At 35.1% G+C, this 22354-nt stretch overlaps 2 protein-coding genes and 3 long non-coding RNA genes across 5 annotated transcripts; 3 read left to right on the top strand and 2 right to left on the bottom strand.

The window, feature by feature from the left end:
- The first annotated feature begins 4015 nt into the window (after positions 1 to 4015).
- LOC137711470 (ethylene-responsive transcription factor ERN2) lies at positions 4016 to 5131 on the top strand. Its single transcript, XM_068450717.2, has one exon. The coding sequence runs from the start codon at positions 4319 to 4321 to the stop codon at positions 4985 to 4987; it is 669 nt and encodes a 222-aa protein (XP_068306818.2). The 5' UTR covers positions 4016 to 4318; the 3' UTR covers positions 4988 to 5131.
- A 4135-nt stretch (positions 5132 to 9266) lies between these two features.
- On the bottom strand, positions 9267 to 12009 carry LOC137710762 (uncharacterized). The gene is made up of 2 exons (XR_011065007.2): positions 11386 to 12009; positions 9267 to 9890 (listed from the first exon to the last, which is right to left on the bottom strand). It is a non-coding gene; the product is annotated as an uncharacterized LOC137710762 (long non-coding RNA).
- A 5349-nt stretch (positions 12010 to 17358) lies between these two features.
- Positions 17359 to 19062, top strand: LOC148696107 (uncharacterized). The gene is made up of 4 exons (XR_015963259.1): positions 17359 to 17388; positions 18296 to 18386; positions 18526 to 18630; positions 18893 to 19062. It is a non-coding gene; the product is annotated as an uncharacterized LOC148696107 (long non-coding RNA).
- Positions 19063 to 19336: 274 nt separating this feature from the next.
- LOC148696105 (uncharacterized) lies at positions 19337 to 22242 on the top strand. The gene is made up of 3 exons (XM_088696156.1): positions 19337 to 19393; positions 19476 to 19815; positions 22025 to 22242. Exons 1-3 carry the CDS (start codon positions 19337 to 19339, stop codon positions 22195 to 22197), a joined length of 570 nt encoding a protein of 189 aa, XP_088552282.1. The 3' UTR covers positions 22198 to 22242.
- LOC148696106 (uncharacterized) lies at positions 19933 to 21488 on the bottom strand. Its single transcript, XR_015963327.1, has 2 exons — positions 20693 to 21488; positions 19933 to 20575 (listed from the first exon to the last, which is right to left on the bottom strand). It is a non-coding gene; the product is annotated as an uncharacterized LOC148696106 (long non-coding RNA).
- Positions 22243 to 22354: the final 112 nt, after the last annotated feature.

The following is a 22354-nucleotide window of genomic DNA, read 5'->3' as shown; positions in this document are numbered from 1 at the left end:
ATGAGAAATCAGTGGACAACATAAGGAACTTTTGGCCAGTGATGCAATGGCTGTCCGCAGTGGAGTATCCCCCTACGAATCCCCTCTCATTTTCTTTCCTACTCTTTCATTTTTTCTGTCTTTCTCTCAATGTAAGATGTTGACGTGACTTTTAAATCCATCTGCAATTAACTAATGATGTCCTACGTGACTTACATTGTAATAACTATTTAAGTAAAAGACCGGGAATATGATCCTCTCCTCTCTTCTTCTCTCTCACTTTCTTTTTCTCTAAGTATTACCAAGGCAATACCCAACTAACTAGTATAGCTTGTCAAATACGGGTATAATATCAATAATAACCAAAATTTAACACTCAATTTTTTAAATGTCATTTTGTATAAAAACTTTCAAATATATATAAATAAAAACTCACTTAAATGGACGTAAATATCCACAAAATTGAAAACCAAATAAATATAAATGGCAAAACCCTCACCCCCATTGTTGAGAGCAGCATTTTCACACACACTCACCCTGTTGTTTAGTTTTGATTGGTTTGTGAGGTCTGGTATAATTCAGAACTTGCTAATAGGAATTACAGATTAATTAGATTTGCGAGTAATAGAAGCTGGAATTAAATTGGAAAGATCCTCTTGTGAAAACTGCTCTTGTTTTAAATCTCTGTTCTCCAACAAATTTAAGAGAAATTCGTAAGCATAATTAAATTGAAATTTGATTTCAATGAGTTAGAAACCTCAACTAATATCATGTATGCTAAGATGATTGTACACAGCATATTCTACCGGGACGATATTGTATCAACTGTAGCGATTGAATTTCAGACATAAGCGGCAAATTTTCAAGTCTGTACTCAATTAGTTGACACAACACCCGCAACTGCTCCATCACATTTACCAACTCCCCTTGCGTCCTCACACTTTGTTCAACGATATTGAGCAGATCTATTCAAGTGTTTTTTATTTCATGGGTATTTAGGTCTATTCACATGAGTTTTTTGCTATATTTGAAATTTTTTATAAAATATGACATTTATGAAATTAAACGTTAAATTTTGGCTAATATTAATAAATACTCGGTATTATAATACTCGCAAAATGTGTGTGAGTATTGTTCGGCCATCTCTTAAAAAATATGTTGAAAATATTTTGATATAACTAATTAATTTTTTTCTTCGCAGACTTTTTTCAATTGTGCATAAAAATACGGATAGGTTACGTGTATTTTTTTTACTAAATATGAAAAGAAAATAAAACCACAAACTCAAAGGCCTTGTTTGATCGCTAGGATCGGATAGAAATGGCTAGGTTAAAGATATATGCAGTGTGCATTCTTATAAGTTGCCAAATCCATATTTGGAGAAGTGGAGGAAGATAGCTATGCCAATACTCGCTGATATTGGGCTACAAAATGGAAGTTGAAGAACTATAACTCATGTGTAAACTATCAACTCATATGTATGTATGTATGAATGTATGTATGTATGTACGTATGTATGTATGTATGTATGTATGTAACGGATCAGTTTTATGGTTGCAAACTTCCAACCATACAAAACGAGGCTAATCTACCATAATAATTCCGAAGATCGAGTTTTCAATACTTTTAGTTGCAGAAGTTAGCTAATTTTCAAATTTGAGGTGAACCTTGTAAATTTAGCACCAAAATCTATGTGTCCTAAACCACGTCTTCAAATGCAGCAAAGCTTGAGATAGAGGGAGAGTGGTTCTTGTCTTTCCTGATATGGAGAAAAAAATTGGGTCAAGGGAAAAGGCCGTTTTGGAATTTTATCAATAATCTGTTTGTGTAGACGGAGATTCGGTGGCTTTTAAATCTTAGATAAGGAATTACAAAGAGGAAACTATAGCAATAGTCCTTCAATTTTAACTTAATTGGAATAATGGTCTTCTAACTTAAAATGTGTGACTATTAGTTCATTAACTCATCAAAACATGCAACTATAGTGTTTTTCGTCAACTCTGTTAAAACTTTCATCAAAATAAGTCACGTACCATGCACATAATCTTTACACCATGACTCATTTTGACGAAAGTTCTGATAAAGTTGATGAAAGGAATTGCACGTTTTGATAAATCAAGAGACCATTGCTACTATTTTCTCAGGTACAAAATAAATATTACATGACTAATCATACCACACAAATGCGAAAATAGACATATAATTACATACAATTAGTAACACGTAAAGTTTTATTTGAGAAAAAATAAACACATTATATACATCCGGTGAAACCTAAAAATTCTTTCCGAGAGTGACAAAGTACGCTAAGAATCCAACAATAAAGCTGAAGATTCTGATTATTTTGCAGAAGACAACAATTCTTCGCAGGGATATATTCAAATTTTGAATAAAAATAAAACCAAAAGAAGCAGAGAGCTTGTGCATCGTTTATGTGACAAGTGCCAAACTTTTAGTCTTTTTAATTTCGAGTATACTGGCAGTGTGAATATAAATTAGAATCAAACGCTGGCTCTGTTTGGATTTTGGTCTTTTGAGGTGTGTTTTTTGTTTCCTGGTAATTGGAGGCATACTAACTTGAAGTATTCCCTAATTAGGTTAACAGTGAGCTTAATTATATACTAATTAATCATGATTTTGTATAATTCTGTCGATACCTCATTGGTTTGTACGTTTCTTCTGCAACTACTGGAGCCAAATATTCCATCCCAGATCATCACCCTGGCGCGATGTTGAAATAGTAATCTAACCCTAAGATTTGCGTGATGTATGAATTTGGACCCGTGTCAATTAATGTGTGCACCTACCCCATTCATGTGGGAGACATCTAAATCATCTTCGACCTTTTCTGCTCTACCAAACCTTGCTACCTGCATGGTGGTCTTACTCTAACACGTTATTTATTGTTACTAATTTACTCTGGACGAAAGTAGATTTGGTAAACGAGTCGTGTATGTCGTGTTTGTGGTATACTTGTTATATTCGGTATGTGTTGTGTTAAACATGTTATTTTAACGAATTCTTAATAAGTAATCCGATAATAGTCCGACTCATTACAAGTCGTGTCGTTTCTTGTTGTCATAATGGTCATAGAATAAATTGTCATGTCTAATGTCTAGACCTATCAAACGGTCGTGTTCGTGTTGTTTACGTGTCATACATGTTATCTTAATAGATTCTTAACGTATGATCGGATAACAATCCTAAAGGGTTCTTAATAGGTGATTCCATAACGGCCTGACTCGTTAACGGGTTGACCCGAAACCTATTAATTATTTATGTGCCGTTTCTTGTCGGATTAACAGATCATGCAAGAAATTGGAAGCCCTATATAAAAGTCATATTACAAAAAAATTCTTAACATGACATTGAAGTCGATTGATTTATACAAAAGATAGCACTCCACAAATCTCATTCTACACTCTTCACCGGTGTATTTTTCTTTCTAATTATAGAAAGTTTGGAGTGTAAAATGAGATTTTTGGAGTGCCAATAACAATTCCCAAATTAAAGGTTTAATTATAACCAAAATTTTACATTTCTTTTTCACTCCAACCATGACAATTACTTGGATGATAACACCAAAAATTTATATTTATTCATTATTTGATAGCAACTGATGCTAATTCCCCTGCTCAAAAACTCAAGATCTGACTTTAATTATTCGGAACTAAGCTTGCTTGCACCTATAATCATTAGAAAAGAGAGAAAAAAAAAGAGTCGCTATATTTATACAACTTATAATCTCTGGTCAAATAAGTACGACATCGGATTACCATATATATATATATATATATATGTAATAGCTTGGAATGCATGCCTTTCCATACAAAACTCCATGTCTTGCATAATAAATAATAGTAATTAGAAGAAAACAAAACACAAATGCTTATCAACACTTCTCTTGACGTTTTCTAAATGATTAACATTATTAATATTACTTAATTAGTGTAACCCCTAACAACCGTTAATGTTAGTGAGAAAGAATCAAAATATAGGAAAAAAGCCCTTCAACTATCGTGTAATAACAGTTAGGTTCCTGAACTTTGAGTGTTTTCGAATGTGACCTGAGAGTTTTGAGCAGGCTTATTTGTGAAGAACCTTATTAAGAATATGCAATTATGCTTGAGAGTTCTGCATTCCCTGATTAATTTAGTATTATCATATGCTCTTATTTAGTAAACAAACAAACCCTAGATGAGACAATATCAACATGCCATGATCCCTGTCATCATTCTTACAGCACTCACCATATTACTATAATAATGCATAAATGCCTTCTCTTTCATCCACAGCCTAAAGCTATAACCCCAAACCCTTGTGATCTCCAACTGATCTAATGGACTCATCCTCAATGTCCCAACCTATCCAAACACAAACTTTCCAAGAAAACAAAGAGAAAAACACGAGAAAAGGTAGCAAAAATGGAAAAAGGTTTCTAGGAGTGAGACAAAGACCATCAGGAAGATGGGTAGCTGAGATCAAGGACTCCTCACAGAAGCTGAGACTGTGGTTAGGGACTTTCGATCGGGAAGAGGAGGCGGCGTTGGCGTACGATAAGGCTGCTAGGCTCCTAAGAGGCAGGAATGCAAAAACCAATTTTCCATCATGTCATATCTTGAATACACATGAAGAAAACTGCAGCATCTTGAGAAAGAATCCGAGACTTTCTCAGCTCCTTCAGCATGCAATCATGAAGAACCATGCAAGATCATCGTCTCTAAATAGTGTGTCGAGCGCAAAGGCTAATCTGTGGGATCGAAGCCAAATGAGAGGGATCGATTTTGATACGCTTGTCCAAGAAACTATAGTCTGTTCATCGAGTGGTGCTGCTACTTCTGGTCAAGATCATGGTGATCACGATGAGGATAGGAATAATAAGCTTTGTGCACTTTCATTTGGTAGTTGTAAAGTTTATTCCTCTGTGGTTGTAGCTCCTTCCTTCAGTTCTTCTTCTCAATGCCAACAGGCGCATAATGAAGAAGAAAAAGATTATCAAGAGGCTTAATTAAATAGTCGCTTAATCTGTTATATACAAATTTGGGTCGTTGTTTTTGTGACAAGTATGAGAAACAAGAAGATAAGCAAGGGTAATTATCCAGTAATCCTTGTAATTAGACTTTTTATTTTCAACTTTGGAAAATGGTTAGGTTTTGTGTGTGTTCTTCCATGCTTTTACCATCAAGATTGAAATATGGAGGCTGGAATATATATTTTTGTAAGTAGAGGTTTAGGAGTAATTTAGTAAGATAGTTACTTACATATACAATTATTCGTTTGATAATTATTTTGCTTTTAGTTTTTAGTTTTTAGTTTTAATTATTGTATTAAAGATAGAAGGGAAATTCATGGAAGAAAATAGAGATATAGATGATGAGTGGAGGAAATATGTTGCTTGAGAGAGATATATGTAGAAGAAAGTATAAGTGATGTTGCACAAAATGAAGATTAAAACCAAACCAAACCAAACTATTTTAAGCTGCCTTCACTAAAAATTTTTTTTCTTCATTCTTTGTTCTTTATTTCTTCCGCTCCCTTACAGCTTCCTTCATCATCCCTTATTTTCATATATTAAGAATAAAAAATAAAATTAAAACAAAATAAAATAAAACTAAAAATGAAATAGTTCTTAAACGACTCTAATTTTATTTTATTTTTTTTTAAAGTTATTATCATAAATGACCGGGCGTTTTCAAAAGCCATCATTTTAATCTCCTGCGTTCAAAAATGATCAAAAGGGTTATAAAATTTGATATATTGTAAAAAGTGTATACATATGCATGTTATTTTTTAGAATATCATATTTACTTTGCTGCATTCATTTATATATGCGAAAAATCATAGGTTTATTTTATAAGAGAAACTTTTGAGGGTGCCTGTACAACATGTGTCATAAGACAATTAGTTATAAATATTTTTTTACAATTCCAATTAATTGTATTAATACACTTAATTTACTAGATTTTATTTCTAACACATTGAAAAATCTCTCATTTTACAAAAAGAAGATGATTGCGTGTACATGTAGTTAAGCCTAGTTTTAACATCTTAAGCAACAAGGACGTGTTCGAATCATCAAAGAAAGAACAAGGACAACAACAAAAAATTTATTCTGTTTGGTCAATTTTTTGAGCCTCCCAACGAAGTTGTAGGCGTGAAGAGAATTTGTCTAAAATAATTCAAATAATTAGAAGAAAAGTTGAATAATTAACTAGCTTTGATTATATTTTAAACTATAGGAACATCCGAACATGTCAGGACAAAGCATGTAGTCGTCGTTGGTAAAAATTTTTTTTTGTAGAGACAAATTATAACTAGTATGATTAACAAAATTCTATAAGCAAAAACTCAGACTCTTCTTATTTGAACAGACACAAAGTTTATTATATTAATTTATTATTAACTACCCTCAAGACCGGCCCTGAATACATTTAAAATTTGATTCCCTCCGATGCTTAGAAATCAAAATGTATTTACCAAAATGAACGTTTGAAGCTTCTCATCTTAATTTGAGTCATCATGAAATGAAATTGAAAAGAAAACACGTGCAAAAGCTACTGATGTGTAATTGTAATGGTGTGACGTCCCTCTTCCACATTTGATGTGTCGATTTCAATTTTCATGCCCGAAGGCATGAAGTGCATGATTATTCTGTCTATAGAAACTGCCTAATATCTACCCAACTAGTTGCATAATTGACAAATTGATTCTCGGAGTGCACGCAACGAGAGATTCTCTCTTGCAACTAAAATAATATGCCCATAATATTATTCGTTTAATAGAATGTTACGTGTTCAAGAAGTAAATTATTTGTTCGATACACGACAAGAGAATCTCTCTCACATGCAAGAGTCCTTTTATTCCCTCCACTTCATCTCCTCAATGCGAAGATTTGAAGTGATGTTCAGTAGATGTCTTTGTCTTACCTTGCCTTAATATACATGACAAAGTGGCAATCCTTATCGTCATCGTAGCCAGCTTCAATGTCCTTTCCATTACCATCACCACAAAACTTTTTCGTCAAAATTCAAGAAACAAATCATACAAGTGTCTGTTTTATATTGGGTTTGCATGATACATGTGATTTGCTTTGTAGAAAAGACTTACTGGCTCCGGGTGTAATTAATGTCACCGTCACGCGAAGAGAATGATAGCTAACAAACCGGTTTATATATGGAGTAGCTTGATAAGCATAAACTCGAGAAAACTAGAGTTTCGAGTATTTTAAAGTTGTGGCCTCATGACAAATTAGAGTTCATAATAATATAATATGTTGTATCTAATTTTTAATAATGTAGTGCAACGAAAAAGACTCCTACGTATGATATATGATTATTATTATTATTATTTTTTTTTTTTTGCCAAGTAATGACATTAGCTGGGTCAAATATTCGTTCGTGCCTGGACGATCATATTATCAAATAAAATTTGAAGAATTTCTCATGGTCTTTTTTTTTTCTTTTTTAATTTTAATTTTGGTTCAGTCAATATTTGTTACTAACATATCAGTACGATGCATGCATGGGCGCAAATATGAACGGAGGCAGTAACATTTTATTAAGGGCAACTTTGAATAATGAAATTGAATTGAATTTTTTTTTTTTTCAAAAAGGGGGACAACTAGTGGCAAGCAACCCTTTCGAGGGTCGTGAAGATTTACAGAAGCATTTCAACCTCTTTCTGGTCACAAGTCTGGCTTCCACACCAACAGCGGGTTTCGAACCCGTGACCTCTAGTTTTTAGGTAATTGGTGTTTAAAACGCTAAAATTTTGGGTAACTAGTGTTTAAGAAGAGTGAGAGTATGAAAAGGATAAAACGTGAGAGCGTAATTTATATTTTTAGTTGGAGCAATTTTTCATCGCAAAAGAAGTTTACTGAGGGCAGCTGCCTCTATCTATGGCCACAAAGTTAATCTACTTCGTTTTCAACAACTCTATACATGTGAGAATTAAACAATATTCGATAGATAAAACCAAAGGCAACTACATCTAGAATCCTTTCAACACAACAAAAAATAACTAATAAATTGGATAAAACCAGAAACAATTAACCAATAGCATTTGCTCATATCAGATTAGTTATTTTCTAAATGTATACCAAAAATGGCAAAGGAAGACAAAATCCTTGCAAACTTTCCTAAGAATTACCGTTTGAAGCTCCCGGTTAGCCATGGGATAACATAAGATGAACGTTTGAACCTTCTCATCTTAATTTGAGTCATCAGGAAATGAAATTGAAAAGAAAACATATGCGAAAGCTATTGGTGTGTATTTGTAATGGTGTGACGTCCCACTCATTCCAATTATCATGCCCGAAGGCATGAAAGGCATGATTATATGTCTATAGCAATTGCCTAATATATACAAAACTAGTTACATAATTGATAAATTGATTCTCTGAGTGCATGCAACAAGAGATTCTTTCTTGCAACTAAGATATAATACTCATGACGTCATTCGTTTAATATAAGTTTGTCATGTGTTTAAAAAGTGAATTACTCATCCAATATACGACAAAAGAATCTCCCTCGCATTACCAACTATTCCTATCGGAATAGAAAATAAGATTGACAATGAATTTGAGCAGAAGATATGAACTGGCTGTTATATTCTCAAACCATTTAGCTAGTGGCGTCACCTCATTCTCTTTTTTTTCGACGTGCAGTATGTCACTCCACAAGCACGGAGCATCAGCCCAAAGAGGGGGTGGGGGGGCCGGTTGGGGTTCAGGAGCTTTGAACAACTCAACTTTATCTCCCGAATGTGAAGTTTGGAAGTGACGTTCAGTAGATGTCTTGTCTTACCTTTACTTAATACACATGACAAAGGAAATCCTTATCGACATCATATCCAGCGTCAATGTCCTTTTCATTATCAGCCCCCCAAAACTATTTCGTCAAAATTCAAGGAAACAAATCAAACAAGTGTTTGTTTTACATTGGGTTTTGTCAATTTATTGTCCAACTACATGATTTTAGATAACTGGTGTTTAAAACGTTAAAATTTTGGGTAACTGGTATTTAAGAAGGGTGAAAAAGTAGAAAAAGTATATAAGATGAAAGAGTAATTTATATTTTTAATTGGAGCAATTTTCCATCGCAAAAGAAGTTGATTGGGGGCAATTGCCCCAGTAGGCATATGCTGCCTCCATCCATGGCCACAAAGTTAATATACTTCGTTTTCATTGACTCTTTGCACGTAAGAATTAAACAGTATTTGACAGATAAAGCAAAGGGCAACTACATTTAGAATTAACTAATATATTGGATAAAACCTGAAACATGCTATTAACCAAGAACAATTGCTCATATCAGATTAATTATTTCCTAAATGTATACAAAAATGGCAAAGGAAGACAAACTTGCAAATTTTCATAAGAATTCCAATAGAATTAGAGAAGAGGTTGAGATCTTCTCCTGATCTCATTGTTCGGAGCCCAATGATCAGTAAATCCGAACCACTCAAATTGAATCTGACAGTTCTCATTAACTTATTCTGCTAGGGCACCTTTCACAAACCAAGGCCCAAATCTCACTCTTGAACAATCCGGATTTGCTGGTCCTTAGACTCCACAGTGAGGTCCGAAGAGGATCTCAACTCAGAGAAAAGAGAACTGAAGAGAAAGTATAGAGGTTAATAACATTGTCCTACCCTATACTCCAACCAAAATTTCCACAATCCGATAACTTTGGCACAAGGAATTTGATACCAGATTCTACAGGTAAACATCAAACATAGAAGATTCTCTGGCAACTTGGTACTTCCACAGAACTGCAGTTTCCTCTCACTTACATGCAGATACATGCAGTCACGACGACGACGTTGTGTTTTCCAATTGCAAGCTCTCTTTCGGAAGGCATTTTTTTTTTTCCATTAGAAGAGAAAGAAACAAGTTCAAACTTTTAGACCACCTGCTCAATAAAATGACAAATATTTGGAAGCCAATTAATTACCACGGATATCATCTATAACGAAAATTCTACTATTTTCTGATGTATCAAAAATATGGAGATTTTTGGCCGGTTGATCTAGATTATTGGATACTTGACCAACAATCTAACAGCGAAAAACTCAATGTATAAGATATTCCGAGCATATTACAAAGCCTCCGTATGTGGTGGCAGCAAACACAAAAGAGGGAACAGAAAATGAGTTAGTTTCTGGATTGTAACTCCTTTTTTACCAAAAATAATGAAAGAAAAGAATATACTCCCCTTCTTTATTACAGCCAAATCTTCAGCTCTTTCACAAAATAGGCAAAAGTAAAAGTTAATGTATTAGAAAGATTTTACTATGATCCATGCATACATGATTAGGAAATAATCCGACGATTAAGAACATCATGTGATACATACGAGCGGAAACAGGGAAAATTAATTCCATAATACAAAAGAATTAAACTTATATGGAAGCAAAATGTTTTGAACAATATAAAAGTCGATAAACAAGAACATCAATTCTAGCAAAAGGGAATGAACAAGTCAAGAACAGGACACCTAAAATTCATGTTCAAGCAAAAGAACAAGATCAATCAGAAAGACGCTTGAATACAAAATTCAGCCCCCGAAAAACGAATTCTAACCAATTAATTCACCACAAACCATCTTATGCAGGTATGAGAAGCACATCATCAGTTTGGTATCATTGAACTAATAACTCGAAGTCCACAATCAATACTATCGGTTTCACCATCATAATCACCTACGATGCTTGGATACGGAGACACGACACAGAGATACATCCAATTAACAAGAAGAATTGTTGTATGACCATAAGAAAATACGACATGACACGGGAATACGAAGGAATACCACCGTGTCCATGCATCATAGATAATCACACTGATGAACACTATAAACTCAGTTTTCTGCACCCGAAGACTAACACTGGAACACAAAACAACACATAAGCTCATCTCGAAAGGCAGACTTATAGTCCAAAATTCAATCATCTCAATTCTCATCATAAATACCAAATACTCAGTGTTCTGTTAACCAACATAGTAAATATAAAATTTACAACCAGTAATTAAGAACTTAAATAGAATATAAAGCTTCAAACTTTAGAATCAATAGCATGTCATAGATCAAGAGTTTGTTCAATTGGTTGGGAACAAGGTCGATACACAAACGTCATAATATAAGTGATTGAATACTTCGAAAAAAAATTCCAACCACTTTTATTATGTTAGTGTAACGAGCTATTTTTTTGGTACATTGAATTTTTTTTTCTCTCGTCATAGTCATAGATCATGTATTTTCAAGTTCAGAATTCAGGAAAGTAAAACCATAATCTAGATAAATGATTGATTTGCCATTTAATTGCTTGCAGGCTGCAGTCAACCACCAAAAGCACATACAAACAAAATACTAAACGCAAATTACCCACAAATCTGGTTTTATTTACCTTCTAAAAAAAAATGAACAAGCTTTTTGCCTTCTGGGTTCCGATCAGAAGTTCGGAAAAACACCAAAACTTCAATCTCTACCATATTTTCCCACACTTTCTCAGCAACCAAACAGAGCAAGTTCAGAAATAACAGCAAAAAATAAAAAATAAATAAAGAGAAGAATGAGAGAGTGAGCGCTGGATGCAGAGGTTTATCGACCGATTCATGTACTGTGTTTACTCACAACAAAATCTCATAAACAGATCGATGAACCGCTGCCTCCAGTGCATTCCCACCCCACCAAGTAATTATTTTTATAAAAAATAATAATAATAAAACAAATCCATGTCAACCACCACCCGTAGATCTCAGAAACGGGAGATCTCACAGCAACATTATATACAATAATAATATATACTTGCATACATACGCTGGTGCATGTATTTATAGAGAGAGAGAAACGGATCGAACCCAGGAATCTGGAGAATCGCATCAGCATCACACACAGAGTCTCTCTCTCTCTCTCTCTCTCTCTCTCTCTCATGAGTTTGTTAATGACTTGGTAAGTCACGGACGGGATGTTGTGCAGTCACTTTTCAAGGGGCATTGAAAGCTGTGTGGGTTTTTGATTCTTTTGAACGAATTTACTGATTAGCGATAAAGTGGCACGTTTTTATTTTTATTTTAACAAGACTTGGCTGCTGAAATTTCAGCAGCCATTCTTCTTACAACTAATTCCGTATGAACATGTGTTGAAGTTTTGATTTTTTTAATCAAACGTGAATATGTGTTCACACGAAATTAGTTGTAAGTAGGGATGGCTGCTGAAATGTTCAGCAGCCAAGTTAATTCCTTTTTATTTTTCAACCCTTAGGTTTATTTTTTGAGTTATTAAATCCAGTTATCATAAGTAGTTTGTGTTGAGATCAAATCTTATCTTATGTACTTTTTTGTGTATGGTCGTGCTGTGGTAATTGTTATTGATTTACACGTGTTAAACTTATAACAACACAATTAATGAGAGTTATGTCTATTAACACGAATCAATCAATAATAGAGACTACACATAAAATGAGCGCAAAAGATTTAAATGAGAAAATGTTATCCCCAAACTTGAAAACACACAAAGCGACAGAAAAATATAATAATTCAATAACTCATATTTCATATTTATATGAGAAAATGTGATCGTTTGTTGATATAATATTAGTAAAAGTGTTAATCGTGTTGTAGTTGTCGGTAAATTGAGTTTTAAGAACATTAAAGGAAGGACCACATTCGAGTGTAATCTTTGCCGTCCATTAATGTTAAATCCATCAAGAATGCAGTCCACAGCTCAGATCGTCCATGAGGATCAAGGACCGAAGCTCATACAGACTAATTAGCATATGGGTTCTACCCAAAGTCATCCAATAGATCTATAAAATTTTCATTATGACTGGAATGAGTGGTACATCACTTGTTTTTATATAAATGGTAAGAAATTTTATTTTTTAAATTATTAACTTTTTAACAAACATATCTCACCATTTGTATAATAAACATGATGTACCACTTCATGTTCCGATCATACTGAAAAATCTCTCCAACAGATTGAGTCATGGCAAGCTTTAAGTTGTTTTCATCGAGGTTGGGTTGGGATTTAAATCTAAAATATCAAGTTCCAGCATTTCTAAACTATCAAGAACAAGTACTCATTCGAAAATAACTTACTTATATTTAATATTTGAATTATGGTCTCACATTTTCTTACTCGTCACATGATTAGCGAGACACTATAGGCAAGGAAGTTTTCTCTTTCTTTGGAGCTACATAGTATTTGGAGTTACTTTTTTTTTTATTTCATCGTTATTGTGTTATCTTAATAACGAATTGAACTACACTTCACGAATTTCACTCACTCAAAATTTTTTCCAACTTCCACAAGTGCCTTCCATATTAAGAATCGACACAAAAATTTATACTTCTACACTAAATTTAGAGACTTCTATTGCACAAAATGGACCAAAATAATCCTCAATTTGATGAAATAATTGACCAACTAACGATCAGAGGAAGTTTAAAGCCAAATTGAAAGCTCCAAAGACAAAGTGAAACAAGATCTGTAATTTTAATAAATTTTTCCCAGCCAAAGAAAGAGACTTGTCCTTTGTATTAATCATTAAGTAAACTTGATGGATAAGAAATTTAAGGAATCTCAATACTAAAAGGTAAAGCAAAACTCCACATCCTCGAAGTAAAAAGAAGATAAACCCAAAAAAAGAGATGAAAAGAAAAGTAACTGCTTTTGCCTCTTTCCATGTTGCCTTCTACTCATACATGCATGCAGTGAAGTAAAGGCCACCAAAATCATACATTGAATTTGTAGTACATACATACATACATATATATATATGCTGCTATATATTTGCATCTAAATGCAACTTGAATTATTTGCTTCTAAAATTTCTACAGCCATGGAAACAACATCACCAACACTACCTGAACCAGCAGGAGATCAAATCTTGGGTGGTGGTACCACTACAAGAAAAATGAGCTTTGGGTACAAAATAAAGGGCACAATTGAGAATTTTGTGTCAATTTGACCACCAAAAAGCTTAAACAATTCCCGTTCCATAGAGGGCACCATCTATTGTGCCCAATGTTAAAAAAAGTAGACACAAAACACTAATGGGCACGGAAATCGTGTCGAGTGGGGTCACATGACAACTTTTTTACTGAAAATGGGCACAAAAAATATTTTGTGTCTATAAAAATTATTTGTCAGAGGCACTATATGTTCTCTCTCGTTTGTCTTTACCTCCACTAGCACACCAATAATTAAAATTTATAAAATTGTGGTAAATAATTGTATGAAGCTGTTTATTACCGTGCAATATTTTAGCCTCAAAATAAGTTAGCAATAATGTTGTTCAAATTTGTTTTACCCGAAAGCTGAACCTCAGATCTCTCACTTACAAGTAAAGAAGAATACCACTACACCGTAGTACTAAGTGGCATGTTTTAGATTTACAAAGGATCATTTCCAGGTGCAATGAATGTTTGTTAGATTCGTATCTTTTTGAACTGCTTTTTAGATTGTTATCTTCTTGCAGGTTTGTCTTTTATACTTGGTGATATGGTTTTTGGTTTTAAAGTCCTACCTGCAGTGACACATAACCAACAATTGTGCCCTTAGGGTTGGTCTCTGTGCAAAAGTTAGTTGGTCTTCAGATAGACAAATGAGTTAATAATTGTAGATTCATTTTTATAACACTAATGATAGAAATTGTGTCCACTAAATATTAATAAATAATAAATCACTCTACTTCTCATTGGGTCTTCAAATAGAGAATATATTTTAATAATTATAAATTCCTCTTTTCTGACACAAATGTTAGAAATTGTGTCCAGTAAATATTAATAAATAATAAATACTCTATAGCAAAAGAATATGTTGGCACAATTATGGATTTGTGCCTTTATTCTACTATAAAATGTCCACACACTCCCTTACTAATTTGTATATGGAAATTAAAAAGGTTGCTTCATACACTTGTGTTTCTTTTGAATTTGATCAAGTTCTACATCATTGAGAATGGTGGACAGGCGACGTCGTGGAGTTAGAATTGGAACTGAATCTCCAGCATCACATTCGTATATTGCTTCCAACATTACAATTTTTGCTGATGGTCGCCTTGTTCTTTTGATAATCAGTACATTCTTACTACTTTTGCTGATGGTCGCCTTGGCAACGCATTACCCTTCAATAACGGATGCGTACGCGCACCTCAAGGACATGTATTGCCAGCATGGGCAAACCCAGGTAGGACAGAACAATATCCTGTCAATTTGGTTTCTGCTGAAACAACAACTGAACAGTCTACCAGTTCTGTCGTTATTATTGAAGAATCACGCACTTATCAAGCACAAATTCGTCCTAGAGGTCTGTCTCTCCCACATTTGAGCTCACGAAATATGCAGAATGTTACCGTTGAGATTTTAAGCAGCGATGACGAGGACAATTAATATATTTTGTATTATGTTATATTTCACTGGTGTACTGTGAAAATATAACTATCTTATGCTATTCTGGACTCCTCTTGGGTCCTTTTATCAACTTATGTAGTATTACAATATAATAATATTTTCTTTCTAATTGGCCCATGATATAGATACTCCCAACATAATATATATTTTGGTTTATAATTATGTTTCCCGGTTCATACAAAAAAGATAAAACAAAAGAAAAGAAAAAACAAAAGAAAAACGAAAAGAAAAAAAGAAAAAAAATAATAAAAGAACAACGCAAGCCTTTTATCATGCTAAACACAATTAACCTTCGATAGAGCTTCAAAATTAAAACAAAATTGGACTATAACTAATAATGGCCTTGTGAAATCCCATCCTCGGAATTTCACTACTAATTACATATCTCGTTATTTAAATTCGTATTTCACGTTTACATTATTTTCATTAGTTAATTTTAATTCCATTGATTTTTGGAATTAAATCGAATAACTATCGGATTTGAATTTTCGTAATCAATCTTTAAAATTCGTTGACCTTTCAAGTTCACAATTGATGTTTTCAAATAGATCTCGAGACAACGAACGCACAGATGAAAACCATTTGCGAATTCGGATTATAACGGCATAGTTACAAACATTTGAAGTCATTTCACTAAACTATAGATTTAAATGAATATAAACTCTCACCTTGTGGGAAAGAGGCCATTCAGGCCAAAGGGAAGGAACCAATAAGTTAAATGGTGAAGGACTAATCAGAATTTTTTGGGGGGGGGGGGGGGGGGGGGGGGGGGGGGGGGGTGTTGGAGGTTGAGCAACCAATCAGAAATTAGGAAGAAAAAAAAAATACTATGCGAATCAATGCTCGAGTTATGTTTTGCCATATCCCGAAGACGGGGTATGATAGACGTACGGATACTTGATGACGTCACGCGTCAATCCGGAACGTATGTCGAGATCGGAAGTGACAAGCTTATAAAATTAGATTTATAATAAGTTTCCCCTTTCTCCAAATTGGACTTCTCCCTCTCTTTTATGGTGCAAGTTTGGGTTTCCCACTACTAAATTCAAAAACTTAGGTTTCCACCACCGCATTACACAATTGTGACCACTAACTCTTATAATAATAATTAAAATTCTACCCTAATTCTATCTCGGGTCCCTTCTATCTCTTTCCCTTTAGTTTCCCTTTTCGCCCTGCTTCCCCTCAAATTCTCTCTCACCTTTGTCTCTTTCTCTCTCCAACCCCTCTTTCTCTCTCTACCTTCTCCAGACAAATCGTGGAGGCTCTTGAGCCCCATAATCGCCAGAATCCCCTAGCAGAAACCCCATGCACGTGATGGAGGAAGGTTTGGGAAGATCGGGGTCTGGTAGGGAGAGATCAAGGGAGGGGGTGGGTCGGGTTTGGGATGATCGGTGGATGTAGAGCCTGAATCGGAAATCGCGTTGGGATCGGAGTCCGATAGGGAAGGATCATGGGAGGGAGGTGCGTCAGGTTAGGAGGTGTTGGTGAGGGAAGGGCAGGTGCGAGTCGAAGAGGGAGTGAGGAGTCGTGGTCGTCATCAATATTTCATCGCCGTTGTGGAAACCTTCGAATTCAGAAAAATGGTTTGTCTTCTTCCCATTTTCTGGAAAAATGGTTTATGGGTTTTCAATGTTATTGCATGTTCCATTCAAATTATGATTTGGGTGTCTCGGATTTTAAATTTTAAATCTTGGCATGGCTTCTGACTCCATATTGTTGGTTGCTCGTGGGTTATGTCCCAGACTCCAAATTTTACGAAGTTGAAGCGATTCTGAGGTGCAGAAACGATTCACTCATCTGTTTGGTTCTTAATTTTGTTTACGTTGATTGTTTATAGCTCTGCTGCATGTCTGCTGTGCTTTTTTCTTCTATTACTTTTGTGTGTGGAATACATGAGGTTATGGGTTTTACTTTCATCTAATTATTTCTTAATCTTTGCTATGATTATGGGACGAGCTAGGCCCTGGCGAGTTTTGCATGTTTCTTTGGTAAGAACTGTTGAACCTTAAACACAGCATACTGCATATTAATTAGCATTGCATTTTGCATTGGCATAATAAAATTAGGAAAACAACAAATTGATGTTTCAAATTTTGTTGATTGGATAGTAGGAAGAATAGCTCTCTGTTTCTAAGCATGTGTAGTTATCTAAGCACCATCCCATCTTCTTCTGCAGTTGCCTTTAATCCTTTTTAAACACTCAAATCCATTTGCATATATCAAACACATAGTCACGACTGATTTGGATTGGAGTTCAAACACGATAAACATTGAAGGTTAATGAAATTCTAATCTAGAGTGCCATTGATGTCACTGGACCTAAATTTTGATTGCGGGGTGGCCTGTTGCGACATGTCAAAAGATCAATTAGTAGTTGTTAGTCGTACCACTATACAATTCATTTCTGGAATTTAATGAAAATTGTTTGTGATTATTGCTTGGAATTATAGATAAGATTTTGAAAAGTTAATTCCTTTTATTGCTTCTTCTTGTTCGTCATTGCGGTTGCTCATAAAGGATATAAGGTGATGGGTACAATGTTAGTAATAAAGGGTTAATTTGTTGACAGACTGCTTGAACTATTGAATAATGTTGCAACTCTACCCCATATTCCTGATGTTCTTTCCTCTTGTTTTTTCGTCATGCCATACTTCGTTTTTGGGTTCATCTGTAAGTTTTTGCTGAATCTTTGAACCAGTTTTGGCAGTTGGTTGTTGATCCTGCCACCAAAGAACTATTGCATTATACTGAGAATCCAGTGACTTTTGTATGTACACGATGCAATTACTGTCCCAAAATTGTTCATTTAGTTGGTGCTTCATGATCTCAATTCTTTGTTTTATGTACTTTGTTACATGCCACATTATGTAAGGGTTATCTATTTTCTAAATGCAGATGAGTGATTTGATCAATTGTGGTCTATATGTATTTGTTCCCACATATTTTACTGCCATTCAAGAAGTCTCCAGTCATCGAGAAGGCAGAGGTTGGTCTTTTTCTTCACTGGCATTATAGTTGTGGATTGGTTTGCACTTGGGATCAAATTCTGGCTCTAAAAATATTATAGCACTTGATTTGTAATTATTGAGAACATATTTGATCTCATGGCCAAATGAATTTTGTAGATTATGGATGCAATTATTTCTCATGGTTGCTTCTTGCGAGAATGTAGCGTTCAACACTCCATTGTGGGTGCGCGCTCACGTCTAGAGTCTGGAGTCGAACTTAAGGTGAGCTACCCTTTCTACGCATTGGTAACAACAGGCTACCAGATTCCAATATGTTAATCATATAATATTTCAAGCAGCACTTAGAATGCGCTTGAAAACATAAGCATGCTGGTGTTACGAGCTCTGATCACATTTGGTTATTTTAAATCGATTTTCAGGATACTATGAATTCTCAATGTTGATTGGATGTTTGGGTAGTTAAACATCACTGAAAATATGTGATCCTTTCCCTTTTTCATTTTTCCTTTGGTTTGGATTTCAGGAAGGTGATTGCATAATCCACTGAGCTGGGAAAAAGGGTAAAATCAGTTACGGGTGGCAATTATGTAGGAATGCATGGATACATTGATAGGAAAATCTCATTATTTTGTTGGTCTTTTATCTTTAACACTTGTAAACATGTTCTTTATGAGGAATATTTCTGTAGTTTCATTATAGACATTCCATTTCTACTATTGGATTGCTTGCCATCTTTGATTTTATGAAAATTTTAAATTTTTGGTTTTATTTCAAAATTTTGCATTTCTATTTTTTTTTAAATGGAACCTACTGGGCACAATAACAAAGATAGTGCAAACATGGATGGAGAAGGTCATCTGACAAGTTTGTCAGGTCATCTGACAAGTTTGTCAGGACATAGACACAAAAGGCCTTTATTTGTGCCTGTGTCTTTGAGCACCAAACAGTGTATTGTGCCCTTTTAGTAATGGTGACGCCCATAGAGGGCACAGATACAAACTTAGTTGCTGCACGGTTGCCATTGGTCTATGGACGCATATGTTGGTGCCCTTTGACCTCAAAGGGCACAAATAATTTATAGTGTGCAGTGCCCATATTTTTTGTAGTGTACTGGTAGTAGCAGTAATATTAGTAATACTATTCCCCAAGCAGTACCATTAGTTTCTTCTTCTTCTTCGGGTTCCATTGGGCCATTCTTTGCAGTGATCTCTGTCCTAACCGTCCTTGCATTTCTCTCGTGCGTTTTGGGTCGGAGGCTGACTCGTGATGAAATGGTAACGACCCCGGTGGAGAGCATCAGGGATAGAATCGGCTGTTTTGGGTGGTTGAAGCGCAAGTGCCGGCAGCTGCAGTGCATGGTTGCTCATCATGACGTCGAAGTTGGATCAAAGGTGATGGTCATGGATCTTGGTCGAGAAAAGAAAGGTGATGCTAGGGTTAAAGAAGGTGATCATGAAGTTCCTCCCCAAAAGGATTGATTGTATATTTTGAAGTTGTAATTGATAAAATATGAACCTGCTAAGGTTTCATGGGTTCTAGAGTTTAAGCCATGAGAGAGAAGCATTAGAGATGGCTTTGTATATTTGCTTGATGTAAACAATTACAAGATGAAACATATATATAGGGAAGAAAAAGAACATAAGCCTAATTTTGCCTAACTTACCTAACTTGCTTGACTAACCTAACTTGCCTAACTTTGAACAAGAAAATTGACTAGCCTACCATTATTCCAACATGTTTATTTCAAGCATTTTAACACTCCCCCTCAAGTTGGAGTGTGAATGTCGATGACACCCAACTTGCTAATTAAGATCTCAAATTGTGCAGAGCTTAGTGGTTTGGTGAACAAGTCTGCAGGTTGATTCAAGGTCCGTATGTAAGCTGTTTGCACCGCTTCAAGGTGTGGTTGTCGTGGCTTGTCCATGAATTGGCTCAACATATTAACCACATAAGTCAGGTCAGGTCGCGTGATGGTTAAGTAAATCAGCCTCCCTACGAGTCGCCTGTATGAAAAAGGATCATGTAGGAGCGTCCCATCAGTTTGTGTAAGGGACAGGTTTGGTTCCATTGGTAATCGTGAGGGCTTCGCACCAAGGAACCCAGCATCTTCTAGTATTTCCAACGCATATTTGCGTTGGCACAAGGCAATCCCTTGTTTAGATCTTGCAACTTCTATCCCCAAAAAGTATTTGAGTTTTCCCAAATCCTTTAGTTTAAAATGTTTGGAAAGGAAGAGTTTAGTCTCTTCAATTTCTCTCAAATTGTTACATGTAAGTATCACGTCATCACATAAACTTTTAAGTTTAGTGAAGTAAGAACTTACACTCATATTGTTTTGGACGCAATCATGAATCTCGTTCTCAACATGGAACAGCTGAACTATATTCACATGTGAGAACCTCTCCTGCAGATCGGTCCACATTTGTCGAGCATCCTTGTAGTTGATGACACTCCCTGAAATTTCCTTTGTCATGGAGCCTAGTAGCCATGTCTTGACAAAGTTGTTGCAGCGATTCCATTGCTGCAGCTCCTCAAAATTATCCTCACTTGGTTTGTTGATCGTCCCGTCAACAAAACCAAGTTTGTTCTTGACCGTTAAGGCCATACTCATGGATTAAACCCATGTGTTGTAGTTGTCTTCCACCAATGGTTGTGGTACGAGGATTGCACCAGGTTGATCCGAGTGGTGGAGATAGAGCGGGTGGTTGGGACTTTCCCATTTTGAATGAGAGGCCATGCCTAGAATGGTTGACCTCGTGGAAGATTGCACCAGCAATAATCTCAAGAAATCTTTTCTGATGTGGAAGATCAGTCAAAACTGCAACCACAGAGCATACTCGAAATTTCAAGAGACTTTACAACCAATGCTCTACCAAGATGTTCCCAGGTTGATCAGAGGGGTGTAATAAAAACGGGTTCGAGAGATCAGTAGCCATCTCTAATGGTTTTGTGTTGGTTCCTGAATCACTCATGATGACGATGTTGTTGGTTGTGGTGCGGAAGCGTTGAAGATAGGTGGGGTATTCAGAGTCACCAGAAACGATGCTCTGATACCATGATAAAATATGAACCTGCTAAGGTTTCATGGGTTCTAGAGTTTAAGCCATAAGAGAGAAGCATTAGAGATGGCTTTGTATATTTGCTTGATGTAAACAATTACAAGATGAAACATATATATAGGGAAGAAAAAGAACATAAGCCTAATTTTGCCTAACTTACCTAACTTGCTTGACTAACCTAACTTGCCTAACTTTGAACAAGAAAATTGACTAGCCTACCATTATTCCAACATGTTTATTTCAAGCATTTTAACAGTAATGTTCTAATTGGGAGATTAATCTATAGCATTCTTAAGGTTCTTGAATTTGGTTACATAATAATTAACGAGAAATTGATTCATATCATGTACAATATTCTTTTTCTTAGGAAGTATCATGTATAATATTTAGCATAAAATGTTGATTCACTTTATTCTAATTTTCGATAGACACGATTGCAGAAAACTATTCGAGAAGCTTCAAAGAGTAAACTGCCACTATTATTTTAGTAAAAAATAGGAGTTACGTTCTATCAAATTCTTAATTCTACTCGTCTAATTCTCCACCAAATCTGAAATCTCGTGCTAATTCTGTACGTTTTATTGGTTTGGAAGCAGTGTTGAAGGTTAGCACCAAGACACCTCAACTGAGCTGTACATGCGAATCATGGTTGACGGTGTTACTAACGACAAAAACTGGGGGTTTGACTTGCATGCTTGGATCCAGCCTTGCACATACCTCATCAGCTTCACTCCTTATCTTTTCCTTTAATTCAGCTGCTTTGATTTAACAATATGAGAAGTTTTTCTTTTAAGTGAAACACACTCACGTGACATTATGCAAATTACCAACGTAAGAATTATGTCATCATTCTTATTATAATACTTTAAAATAGTACATATATTCTAAAAAAAGGGTGACCTCGAGCCAACAAGTATCTCTGCTTT

Source organism: Pyrus communis, chromosome 6 (assembly GCF_041283825.1).
Source record: "Pyrus communis isolate YQ-2024b chromosome 6, ASM4128382v1, whole genome shotgun sequence".
Taxonomy (NCBI): domain Eukaryota; kingdom Viridiplantae; phylum Streptophyta; class Magnoliopsida; order Rosales; family Rosaceae; genus Pyrus; species Pyrus communis.
The sequence above is the reverse complement of the archived record's forward strand: the minus strand, read 5'-3'. Positions and strand labels throughout refer to the sequence as shown.